The sequence below is a fragment of the Mytilus edulis genome, chromosome 1 (genome assembly GCF_963676685.1).
Source record: "Mytilus edulis chromosome 1, xbMytEdul2.2, whole genome shotgun sequence".
In the NCBI taxonomy this organism is placed as follows: domain Eukaryota; kingdom Metazoa; phylum Mollusca; class Bivalvia; order Mytilida; family Mytilidae; genus Mytilus; species Mytilus edulis.
Genome location: NC_092344.1, coordinates 49,147,503 through 49,160,602, shown reverse-complemented (window position 1 = coordinate 49,160,602; position 13,100 = coordinate 49,147,503). Strand labels below are relative to the sequence as shown.

The window sequence follows — 13,100 nt, the reverse complement described above, 5'->3', positions numbered from 1 at the left end:
ATTAAAAATCGGAAATATTGGGTTTGAGAATTAAACATATTTTTTCTAGCGGTTATTAACAATAATAATCAATGCAAGATAAAGATTAATGAGAATATTTGAGCTTTATCTAAAAAGAAGTAAAAAAAGAACAGCTACACACACGGCATATCCACCCACGCTTCAGTATTTGAATGAACTTATTTGTCCTATTAGAATCAGAATAATTCATGGAAGCCATAGATTTGTTGGAAATTTACACATGGCCTGGGCCGTGATATTTGTTAATTTTATCCTTCGCTAACGCTCAAGATAAAATTCGAATATCACGGCTCAGGCCATGTGTAAATTTCCAACTAATCTATGGCTTCCATGAATTATTTCTTAAATGAAACTGTCATGCATGATGGTTTTTTTTTATATCTCAAACATGCAAAACACAAAAATGTATCGAATACCATGATAAAAACTTCACATCTAGGAAAGTTTTACCTTCAAGTGTTCAACAAAATTAAAGTAAAAAGGAATTTTTAATTTGATCTTTAATTTTTGAAATGCATCTAAATTTTAAAGGGAATCCAGTTTCATATTTGAACACTTTGGTCGAAGTACCTAGAGAGCTTCCACATCATCTGAAATAGTTCTGGTTGTTCTTGTTCGCACTCTTCTCGCACTCTTTCCCGTAGTCGATTTTTACTCATTTCTCCTTCATACTTTTCCCTTAATTCTGAAAGTTTACTATCGGAAAGATTATTCCCATTCATCTCACGAAATGTGTTCTCCTCGTTTATACTTCCTTCAAAGAAATCTTCGTTTGGTAAATGCAAAGTTGGAATATCGAAATCTTCATTTATTCTTCTCTTTAAAGCTTCTATATCGCAATCACCGAAGTCCTCGTCTTCATCTGCAAAAGACACATCACATTTTGACGATGTTCTTCTTTTCGAGAGCCTATCATTTTGATTTACTTTATGTTTTAAATGCTTATCCCTCTGTTTATTTTCTTTACTGTGAGATGTTAAATTTGGCAGTTTTGTAAAATGATCTTCTATCCCGTTATCTATACTTGTAGTTTTTGAATTTTTTCTTCTAGTTGATTTCTTTGATTTTGATGGTTTGCTTCTTGGTGTTGCACTTTCACCGAAACCACTTGTTGGTCTAACGGATCGAGGGGTTTCAGACATCTTTATCTGAGCCTCAATAATTTCCTGTTCACGCCTCAGTTTACCTTTTAAGTTACGTTTAATATCGTCTATTCGTCGTTTTATGATCATCTCTGTAGCACCGTAAACCTCCGACGAAAAATGTCTTCTATTATTTAGCTTCATAATATTATCGATCATATCTATTAATCGATGAACTTGAACATCCTTTTCCCGCCCAGTTGCATTGTTGTTAAACGCCAAATAACGTCGTTTACATTGTTCCATAACTTCCTGTATCCCTTTCGGAACGTCACTGACATACCCGTATATAGTTGAACCATCACTGTCCAGTATATCTCGTCTAGTAAAAAGAATAATAGTGCGAAACTTGATTTCATTTCCAAAATGGCGGACGAATTCTCGGAACACGTGGTGCTCCTTGTTGTCAATATTTCCTATAGACAACACCAAAACTAACACATGAAATCCTGGCGAAGTAAGTCCTACTAATTTAACAAGTTCGTGAGAAATGACACTTTTGTCTGAATATTTGTCAAATACGTTGTAAGTATCTACAACAGAGATCTTCTTTCCAAATCTGTCTGTTGTTCCGTAACGACATTTTGAACTACTTTTTCCAAAGATTTCTTCGTTAAGAATACAGTTTCCTGTAGAGCTTTTACCAGATCCAGCTTTGCCTATCAAAATTATTCTGTACTCCTCTTCTTCGTCTGGGGGACACTCTTCCCATGCATTCTTTGGTTGTGAAACTGTCACTATAAAAGAAGCATGATAATATATTTTTAACCAAAATTTCTTAGTTAAATTTTTTTTTAATGTTTAATAATTTCAATGAATTTTTAGATACAGAAAAATTGCAAACAAAATGCATTTCATTTGTTGAAGACATCTTTCTTTTCTTAAATACGAAAACTGTAATCCATGTTTACATTTATTTAAGAATAGATAGGTCATATTAACCGCATTGCTGTCACAATTCAAAAAGTTAAATATTTTTCAATAATGATTTAAGTGTTGAAAATAATTAGATTAAAACAAAAACACGAGAACTATAGGCACTGCTTAAGACTTTAATCAAATACAATGCTCTTACTTTCTGGATTTCTTCTGTGCGATTTGTCTTCGTGAAATGACGAGTCCCGAACAAGCTGTGTCCATGACTTCACAGGAAAGGGGGCTGAAAACAGTATTTGTATATAAAAAATGTGTATTGAACAGTTGTAATCTATAGTAAATATGCCTCTTTCGGGGACATCTTATGACTGGCTAGGATTTGAATGCACTTTTGTGATTAAATGTGTTGCTTCTAAATTTATTTTTTTGTTAAAAATTTCTATTAAAGAAACAGAAAATTTTTCCTATATTTTCTACTCAAAACTTTGTTACCTTTTTCTAAATTACACTAACCTGTTTTTGGTCTTAATTCTGCTAGGGCTGCAGGTGGACTCCTTACAGTTCTCTTTCTAACACCTAAATAAGAATTATGCATTGATATTTAAGAAAAAAATATGTTCCTATTATGCGTTTAATGTTAAATTTAGTTATAGTAAGAAGTAATTAAAATATAATACTGTTTATGTTAGATTACACAAGATTATGATATTTTAATCGCATTGACATTATTAATAGATTATCACACTTCGTATGAACTTTTATTATTTCGTATCTTGGTAAAAGGATAATGACCCTGTCTAGACATAATGACTTCGTTCATTTTTCCATTGTTCATTACAGCTATTATAGTTTGAGTTAGCGTGTGGTCAAATAATAGGAACAGTTTCAAATGGACCTAGAAAAGAGTTGGGGAAGTTACCAATGGTGTATGACAAACTGAAAACACAGTGCCAAAAAAAAACACCACCAAACGACATACAACAGTAAAAACCCAACCTAGAAAACTAAAGAAACAATCAAAAGCTGGGGGGCGAGTTTTGTCTGCTACTGTAAGGGTAAGCAGATCCTACTCCACATGTGTGACCAGTCGCGTTATTCAAACTCGATGACAAGTCTAATTCGGTGACGTCAAATTTAAGGAAGAGAAAAATGTATTATGATACAATTGCAAGCTTGGTTATAATTGCGTCAATATAGATCACAAATTGACGCCTTTTAAACATATGGCCCCTCGCACTGAATCTTAAACATACATATTATAGCATATCTATATATGACTCATATAACATTCTGGAACCATAATAAAATTGAGAATGGAAATGGGGAATGTGTCAAAGAGACAACAACCCGACCATAGAGAAGACAACAGCAGAAGGTCGCCAACATAGATTAAGTTTTTTCTCTAGGAATCTTCATACCAATATTTCGATAGCTTAGCTTGGCTTTTTGTGTATATGCGTATATGCCTCCGTATATTACTAAAAATGTTTGCAAAGGCATTTTTTACGTCTTTTTTTAGTGTAGTCCAGATGATATAGTTGACTTTATAAAGGCATTGATTTAAAGCTAATATATAGTTTTAAGTGAAGAAGATAAACAAATATAGACATATTATTTTTAATTCATTTTCTTCTCATCCATGAATAAAATGTTTTATTTGTAATTTTTTTATTATAATTTTTTCTTCAAACTTCAAAGAAAGTTCCAAATTGACAGCGAAAATTGGAAATCATGTCTGTTGACAATTCAATGTGTATGAAATCTAAAGTTGCTGGTGTGAGCCCTTATAAATAGATACACATCACCGATATTTATAAAGAAATGTAATTAGCCTCTCTAGTTCAATGTGCCAACTTTTGTAAGAGAACATCAAAGTCGGACTGAAGTATATCACTTCAGTAAAAAGTACAGACTTAAGTATACATGACTACAAAGCCGACTGATAAGTAAATTATTATAAAGAGCAGTTACAATACAAATATGATCATTATGAAAATAATGAGATGTATATATAAAACATAAAGATGCTGTATGATAACTAACAAATGTGACAAAAATCGACACGAGATAGATATGGTCATTATGAAAATAATGAGATGTATATCTAAAACGTACAGATGTTGTATGATAACAAATGTGACAAGAGTCTACAAGAGACAGATACAGATAGACGAAGATGAAAACAACTGTTCAAAGATTGAAGTTTGATTTTTCAATGAGACAACTATCAACCATAAAATTTGAAGAAGAAAAATTAACGATTAATGATCATAGTTAAAACCTACGATTGGGCTCATCGGGAAAGGTCGTATGATGATATATAGTAACTTGTCAACTATAACAGGTCCCTTCATAGCAAAAAGTTAGACATTTCGACAGGTTTTGGTCTTGTTAAATCAATACACCTTATCGCTATTTGTCCGCCATTACTGTACATCACACAGGTTCCCGTAAAATTTTGATGTCATAATACAAAATATCTGACGCCACAATGGAAAAGTGATTGTTGTATGACGTCAATAGTTCAAGCGGGACAGATTCTCGGGTCAGCCGGGAATAGCGATAAGGTGTATTAATACCAATGAATACCAACTTTGACAGACAAGAACTTATTGGGTCATGCACCTAAAGACTGTGGCTGAGTTAAACATATGTGTTAGGGCGCAACACTCATGTCATTCTGCTTTGTTTTGTTTGTTGATCGCAACCTTGAAAACTGTAAATTTTTAAAATGTTTTGAATTGAACGCAGCTTTTTTTATTTCTCTGTATATAAGGTTTGACTTCAAGAGAAAAAAGAACCGGTTTTTAGCTCTTATATTTCATTATAAAACCCTTACCTTACAAGGCACTGACATGGAAAATCAATGACCAGAACTTTGATAAAATAATAAACGAACAATAAATATGGTAGATGGTAACCAATGACCAAAATTCAACCACATGCTAGGCACACATAGAATGCTGTGGGATTAAACATGTATGTGAACGCTCAACGCTTCCCTGACGTGGGACATGGTGTAAGACAAGAAAAAAAAGTAAAAATTGGTTAGAAAAGGCTTTGATTGGTCAGATCGACATGAAGCATGCACAAAATAGACTAACATAATACAAAAGATACAAAGTATCGATCTAAGAGTACTCGAAGTTACTGAAAGCAAGTCCAAATAGTTATCAAAGGTACCAGGATTATAATTTAGTACGCCAGACGCGCGTTTCGTCTACAAAACTCATCAGTGACGCTCATATCAAAACTGATAACAACTAATCAATAAATAATAAATTCGGTATAAAAAGAAATCTTACTTGTGGTAGGTCTGCAAACAGGTAGTTCTACGAGTTCCTCCGTTGCAACTGGTTTTGGCTTCTTTGTTAAATATGAAAAGTTCGTCAGTGCTGCAATTGAAAATTTTGTTATACAAAATATGTAGTCTTATTCTCCGTAAATTTATATGATAAGGAATTTGTTTTACATTGTTCTTGGGAAAATTTCATTTTTGCATCTAAAACCAGACAATACATTTTTTTTTTCAGTTTACAAACATATGTCCTTTTCTTTTTCATATTCCATTCTTTTTAAAATCAGTTCATGTAAATCGATAAAAATAAATCGTTCAGTTATTTAAAAATGTACAAAAAATTAATTCAATGATGTGTTATTGATAACATATTAAGTTAACAAGAAAAGGTTATTTGCTTATCTTCCTTTAACTTCATATACAAAGTTCTATCCTAATCCAAACCCGGCAATTTGAATAGGTATTCTTAATGACTAGTGTTTACAGACAAGTCGATGGCCGCTTGAAATAATACATACCAGTTTTTGGACGATTTAGAATGGAATCACCGACAATTAATGTTGACAAACCATCAATTGATGACCTCGGGGTTCGAGAGCTTGATGCCCTGGAAGTTCGACCTTTGAAATGATGAGAAATAATTATTGAAATTTAAAAATATTTGGAAATAATGCATAAAATAAATGATTTTGGAATGAGCCAAGACTATTTTATGCTGAGATTTTATGCGTGTGAAACTTATAACATTAAGAGTAATTTTGAAGAAAGAAAGACAACTCAAAGGTTTTTTCATACCTTCGGTTAATTCTTGATTATGCATGAAATACTTGCCACTGGAATTTAAACCAGTAACAGTAAATCAATCAATGAAAGGTATAACATGTTCCAGAGGCGAATTTAGGGGGGGGGCAGGGGCCCCGCCCCCTTCCCCCTTTTTAAGAAAACTTTGGTTGCTTATATAGGGAACCACTAAAGCGTGACGAGATCGTGCTCATGCACAAATTGTTACGGGAATTATTTTTGTGTCATGATATTGGGATCCTTAGAAAAGATATAGATTTTAAAAATATGTAAATCTGTTTATATCATTTTTTATAATACAGAGTATGATCATATGATATGTAAAATATAACCTTTGAAATATCATTAAACACTGAAGTTTGTCGAACATGCGGCATGGGTTTTACTTGTTGTTGAAGACAGTACGGTGTCCTGTAATTATTACATCTGGTTGTCATTTTTTCTATGGTGGAGAGAAAGTAGTCTCATTTTGGCAATATACCACATCTTTTCTTTTTTTTTTATGACATCGTTATCGGACATTGATAATTTCAATTTTTGCTAAAATGGGTTAAAATCTTGCGCTTAAATAGGGTAAAATTTGGCGCTAAAACGTCCTATTTTTTCTGCAAAAATGTTCGCCACAGCATGTAAAAGGTTCGAGAAAGATTGATAAAGAAAAAATGAGCCTGCTATACAGAAATTCGTTTTCTAAAATAGATAAATATTTATAAACTTGCATGACAACTATTCTATTATCGAATTAAATGCAACATTCAGTATAGATGTACTAGATGAACCAAATAATGTAGGTTACTTAAAAAAGTCATTAGAAATTGTTCGTCAAATTAATCTTCAATTTACTCGAAATCAATAGGTTTTATAATATCATTGCATCTAGAATTATTGATCACAATTATGTAATGCCTGTCAAGACTATTGTAGAACAAAATCGAGTAATTATTAATATCATAATTATATATAATAACATGTCTGATAAAATTCAACTATAGAATGCTACATGGACATGTTTTAAAGCTGTTCAAAACAGTTTGTTATGAATATATTTGATTGACGTTTTATAAGTAGTTTTCAAAAGGGCAATTGCGTCAGAAAAAGTTTCACTGAATGACCTAAAGTGTACTTACTGCTCATTTGGGTTTTAGGACGATCCATTTGATCTACAAATATGAAAATATGGTATAGTACTGATAATAAAGTAACTTTCAGTAATACTTTCCGTGTTGTATGTTTTGCAATAATAGCTTATACAAGTAATTCCGATACATAGATTAATTAAGAAAAAAAGGGCATAAATAGATATGACCGAGCGATGAAGTGATGATTTTTGATTTTGTGTTTATTATGTTATTTTACACTGAAGATAGCATCGATTTCGGGAAATCATGGGTTCGATCCCCTGCCTGCAGGGTCAAACCAGTGACATAAAAATTGGTATCTGTTGCTTCTCCACTTATCACGTTGCATTCAGGGGTAGAGTAGTCCTTTTGTTGCATTGAAGACCAATTGATGGCATTCGTGTTATCTGCTCTTTGTTCAGGTTGTCGTCTCTATGACATATTCCCCATTTCCATTCTCAAATTTATATTTTTGTTTTCTTAAACGGCAGGATCCAACCAATTATTTAGCAGTAGCTAGCTGCCAGTAGTAGCTAGCACAGTTAACCCTTGTTTCCAAATAAAGTGCATTTATTTCCTTCTTCAAGTTGGTGGTCATCCTGTTTTATGACGTTTGCCAAATTGGTATAGATAGTCAAAAGGGGATGTTTGTGCGCATCGATCCCTGTACCCTGTAGTCTAACCTCGCCGTAAGTTGGTTGTTCCCGTCATCAAATCAGCTTATCTTGACAATGATTTTTCGTCTTTGAGTGTACTTCAATTTGTTTCGGAGGAACCGGTAAGTTTAATTTTTCTTGGGGTGGAGGTGGGGGTGTGGGGGGGGGGGGGTAGTTTCCAGCATTTTAAGAGATCCCTTTTTTATGGATAACTATAAACCAACTTTTTTCGTGGATACTTTGTTTTGTGTTCATGGCCACCATTTCTAACCAACTTCATGGCATGGCGATTTAGTTTCGCGATTTTCTTTATTTGATGTAGTTTTAAAAAAAAATGGTAAGATCTAACGGTTTAACATATATTTTGGACGATTTAGTTTGCGTTATTTTTTCTATTCTCGAAATTCGCGAAAATGAAGTTGTTTACCATATTCGCAGTGATTTGGAAAAGGTCGAAATGCAGTCAGTACCTTACAACCTTGTGATTTTATTATCGGGATTTGACATATGAATATGGAACACGACGGATGTCACTTATGGAACATAAACTTGCTTTCCGAGTTCCATCACGCCTATTCTTGTGGTTTGTGTTAGTCAATCTTTTTTCTGTGTATAATTATATTGACTTGTTTGTTGTTTATTAGTTGTGTTTACTCTGCTTGCAAAAATAATGTTTTCAAATTGTGTGAATCTAAAATTTAACTACTAGTACTATAGAAGAAGATGCTTTATTTCCATAAAATATAATATGATATCATTATGATATTATTTTTTTTACAAAAATAATAAACAATACAGTGTACATAGTTACAAACACAAATAAGAAACAACAGTTTTCATATATTAGTAGGTATATATATATAAGTACGTCTGAGCCAGTGACAACTCTACAACATTGTTGGGTTGATGTTTAGATGAGTTGTATATAGTTATATATATATATATACAAACCTTCGTCTTAGGCACATCTCTAGAAAGTAACAAAAAAAAATTCTGTGAGTAGGCTAAATCATAAAATTTAGCTGAACTGCAGGAGGTACTATATACATCATATTTGTTATGTCTGAATTGAATTTATTATCTGTTGTTGTAATTATATTGTTCTCAAGGAAATTCTGGCATTCGTTTCCATTTTTGGGTCAAATCAAACATGGCGGCTGTGCTGACATTCCTTTTAACAAAAATGTTTTTAAAAGACACAGAAGACCGCTATGTACTTACTTTGATATTGATTCCTTAAGACGTCATTTTCTGATTTCACCATTTAGAATGTTTCAACAAATTTATATTCTCTTTTAACTATCTTCTCTTAAGTTTCCTCAATTCATTTCTTTTACATGAAAACTCAATTTTATAAACAACATAAAAATGGTTACGCACCCTTGTTTTCTTTAAGAATAAATAATACGGTTAATTATTCTGTCTATTGTTTTGTACCTTACATGGTAATTGGTCGTAAATTGTAAAAGAAGAAATCAGTGAGTCACAATAAAATCATTAAACTGTTGAAAATACATTGTCTTCGTATTATTGAGGTAAAGGTTGAAATGTTGAAATATAAAGAAAGTGATCTACATAATAACAATTTTAGCGTGTGCGTATCTTGTATATTTCGACATGACATGCAATAAAGAAAATAGTAACAAACATTTTTCGTTCGACAATTATTTTTTTTTAAATTCGTCTAAAATGTATAAATAACTGTATATTTTTCATTACATATAAAATTGCTCATAAATGTATGTTGGGGGTCCTATTAAAAGGCGTATGCTTTATTACATTTTTTATCGACATCTTAACAGGGATGTATGACCAATTGGTATATAAATGTCTATCCGTTGTCATATCATAGAGATAAATAGTCATTATTGCTAACATCAACTTCATTTGAATTTGGTGTATATATATAGTTGCTTAATTGACAATCATACCCCCATCTCATTCTTTCTATATTATGGCTTCGATATCTTCTATGGTCATATTGCCTCTGTGAAAAGGTGCACTTTATTCATATATTTGACATTTTAAAAAAAATGACCAATACCGAGCCAATACCAGTCTCTGTATACTTTTTTTGTAGTAAGAGACCCCCTTTTCAGTTTTAGTTTGGAGAATGAAAAATTCTCACATTTAAAATAGACTTTAGTCCAATTACTATTGATCTATTGGCAAATTATCTACCTCAACACTTAAAATATGATAGGACTAATACTTCGGCTATCATGAATGTTTATAATATATGTATTAGTCCAAGATATATGTATATTTTGTTCTCGTACTGTTATATTAATTGTTGATTTTAATGATCATTGTTCAACACATTTTGGTAAAAATCGAATTATCTATTTAATCAACTTCGCTTTTTTCTAACAGTCTCAAACATTTCTCAAACGCCCATAGATTATTAAAAAATCTGTGTACAAACGCCACGTGTATTAAATTACCTAGTATATTTAATACATTTATCTATGTTAGATGGGAGATAACTCAAAACACAAATTAAGCAAAATTTTCATTTTAAAGTGCTAGTTCACGTTCAAGTTGAAATTTTTAGCGAAACATGGTTGATCATAATATTATTTTGGCTTGCGCTTCTTAATTAGTGTTGAATAAAACATAATTGAGCAAATAATGTTTAAATGAAAAATTCAACAATATTTGTAAATTTAAATTTCAATACCTTTCCCCTAGAAATGCAATTGAAAATGTTAGTATATAAAGATTTCAGGTATCAACATTATCGCCTGAATGAACCTCAGTGGTCTGGGGTGCAGGCTTCAAACCTGTAGCTGATTAGCGTCAGAGTGGTTCAATTCCACCTTTCGGGCGTTTCACGATGTAAATGCATCCTGCAAATCAGATTGCATGAGAGCAGTATTTTTGAATGGGCCCCATTGTTGTGCGAAAAAAGGTTTTTGTCGCAAACTTTTTACGAGCTTTTACAACGTTGTCTATATTTTATTTCGTAGGTTTCCTTTGACTGGAAACCAACAGTTAAACTAACAACCTGAAGAAAATATAGCAACCATAATGATTATTTTTTTCATCTAGATTGGGAAACAAATGGGGTTCCTTAGGAATCCTTTCCACTTCACCGCTGGAAATCTTGTTTAAATAGCTTCCTTTTGCCAACAACTATCTTCCATGGAAATCATGATAGGAAATGCAAGCCCTGGAATATCGTATCAGCTGGGAGATATATACTACATATGCAGTCACATTCGAGGAAAAGAGGAAAGGATTGTGGTTACGACAATTGGAAAATATACGTCGTCTTCTGTGAAACAGATCTATAAATAATTTTTCAATATTCCACGAATGACCGACCATACCACGACAAATATCTGTGTTATAAAATAAAATATTATAATTGTGAACCATAAGAATGAAATGATACTTTAAATAAATTTAACCTTAATCTATATTTATTTATGATGATATGTGTAAAGCAAATTTGTATGTTAAAAATAAAACCCACCCAAGGCTCTCCAAACATCATTATGGATATGTTCCGGACCATATGAGTATTTGGACCATACGCGTATGGTCATGACCATATGCGTATACTCATATGGTCCGACCATACGCGTATGGTCCGACCGTACGCGTATGGTCGGACCATATGAGTATAAAACTCGTTTGGTTATTAACGGGCCGGACCATATGAGTATTTGGACCATATAGGTATTTTTTTTAAAATTACATTATAAAAGTTTCAATAATACAAAAACTTTATCTAACAAACCAATCACATGACAATGTATTATTTTGTAATTCGAATACTACGTAAAAATTAAATATTGATGCCATAGTTAGTTTTCATCGCTAATTCCACACGGTATCATAGCTTTTTTGCATTAGCAAGTCTTTGTTGTGCATGATACTTTTCATTTATACCTTTTGTTTGCGAGTGAAAAGCTATCCTTTTTATAGCTGTGTACAGTGATACCGAGGTCTTAGGCCATTCCTATATGTCTTCGGTGTTTTTAAAAAGCTCTAGATCTCAAATACCGTAACATGACTGCAATACACCATATTCACAAGACAACTTAAATAAACTGTTACTTTCCAGTGACTTCTTGTGTAACAGTTCATTAAGAAATTTTTGGAATTTATTGTTTTAAGTCGACATATTGCCATTCACGCGTAATAATAAATCGGTAATGACCATCGGTAAAAAATATGTTTATTATAGTTTTGACAAGTAAGTAAAATTAACTATGTGAAACTTCTAATTTTTATTTAGCTTATCTTTTTATTATAATATAATAATAAAATTACCTATATGATAGCGTCTTTTTAATTAACGGTCATACCATATGAAAAGTTTAGAAGTATTAAAAGTAAACTGTAACAGAGTGTTAATTACCCCGACCATACGCGTACGGTCGGACCATACGCGTATGGTCGGACCATATGAGTATATACCTATATGGTCATGACCATACGCGTATGGTCCAAATACTCATATGGTCCGGAACAGATATAATAGTGAACAAAGATACAATGGCACGTGTTTCTTAAAAAAAAACTCATTTTGTTGCAAAACAACAAATATTTAGTCTTGTGTGACAGAAAATATATATATGCATATTGATAATTTGTCCTAAATTGCCTACATTGTTGAGCGTACTTTGTAGACTAAAATAGCAGCAGATTAAGTGTCAGAGAGATTTTATAAGTATACATAGATTGTATCACACAACCCCGTCGATTTCGATATTTATCCACTCAAGTTCGTCAAGTTTCACACTTCAGACAATTTGTATTGTCGGTTGCAGACTAAAATAGAGGAATACTAAGTATCAAGAAGATTTGATAAATATATAGATTGTACCGTACAACCCTGTTTCTGATTTTTTATTTTTGTATTTATCCACTCGAGACATTTATAACTTTTTATACTTAATAGAATCGTAGCTGTGGCCATTGATTGACGACCTTAAATTATCCCATTGACTGGGGCAGATTATGTGAACGTTTGTCTGTAACGACCGCTGCTCACTATGTACTTGTTAAAGACACTTAAACTGTGGGGTCACAAAAGGTTCTCAACACCTAAATAAAGAAATTAGAAAAACTAATCAGGAATAACACGATGTTCTGATTTATATCAATAATATAAATCAAAACATAAAGTTATTCCTGATTAATTTTTCGAATTATTTTAAATTAAAGGCGTTAAGAA

At 32.2% G+C, this 13,100-nt stretch overlaps 1 protein-coding gene and 1 non-coding gene across 2 annotated transcripts; one reads left to right on the top strand and one right to left on the bottom strand.

Annotated features, from left to right (window-relative positions):
- Window positions 1-506: 506 nt before the first annotated feature.
- LOC139484385 (uncharacterized) lies at window positions 507-9,514 on the bottom strand. The gene is made up of 7 exons (XM_071268123.1): window positions 9,134-9,514; window positions 7,266-7,298; window positions 5,856-5,957; window positions 5,345-5,434; window positions 2,553-2,615; window positions 2,239-2,322; window positions 507-1,900 (listed from the first exon to the last, which is right to left on the bottom strand). The coding sequence occupies exons 1-7, from the start codon at window positions 9,174-9,176 to the stop codon at window positions 564-566; spliced, it is 1,752 nt and encodes a 583-aa protein (XP_071124224.1). The 5' UTR covers window positions 9,177-9,514; the 3' UTR covers window positions 507-563.
- A 1,140-nt stretch (window positions 9,515-10,654) lies between these two features.
- Window positions 10,655-10,741, top strand: Trnastop-uca (transfer RNA opal suppressor (anticodon UCA)). The gene has a single exon. It is a non-coding gene; the product is annotated as a tRNA-Sec (tRNA).
- The last annotated feature ends 2,359 nt before the right edge of the window (window positions 10,742-13,100 follow it).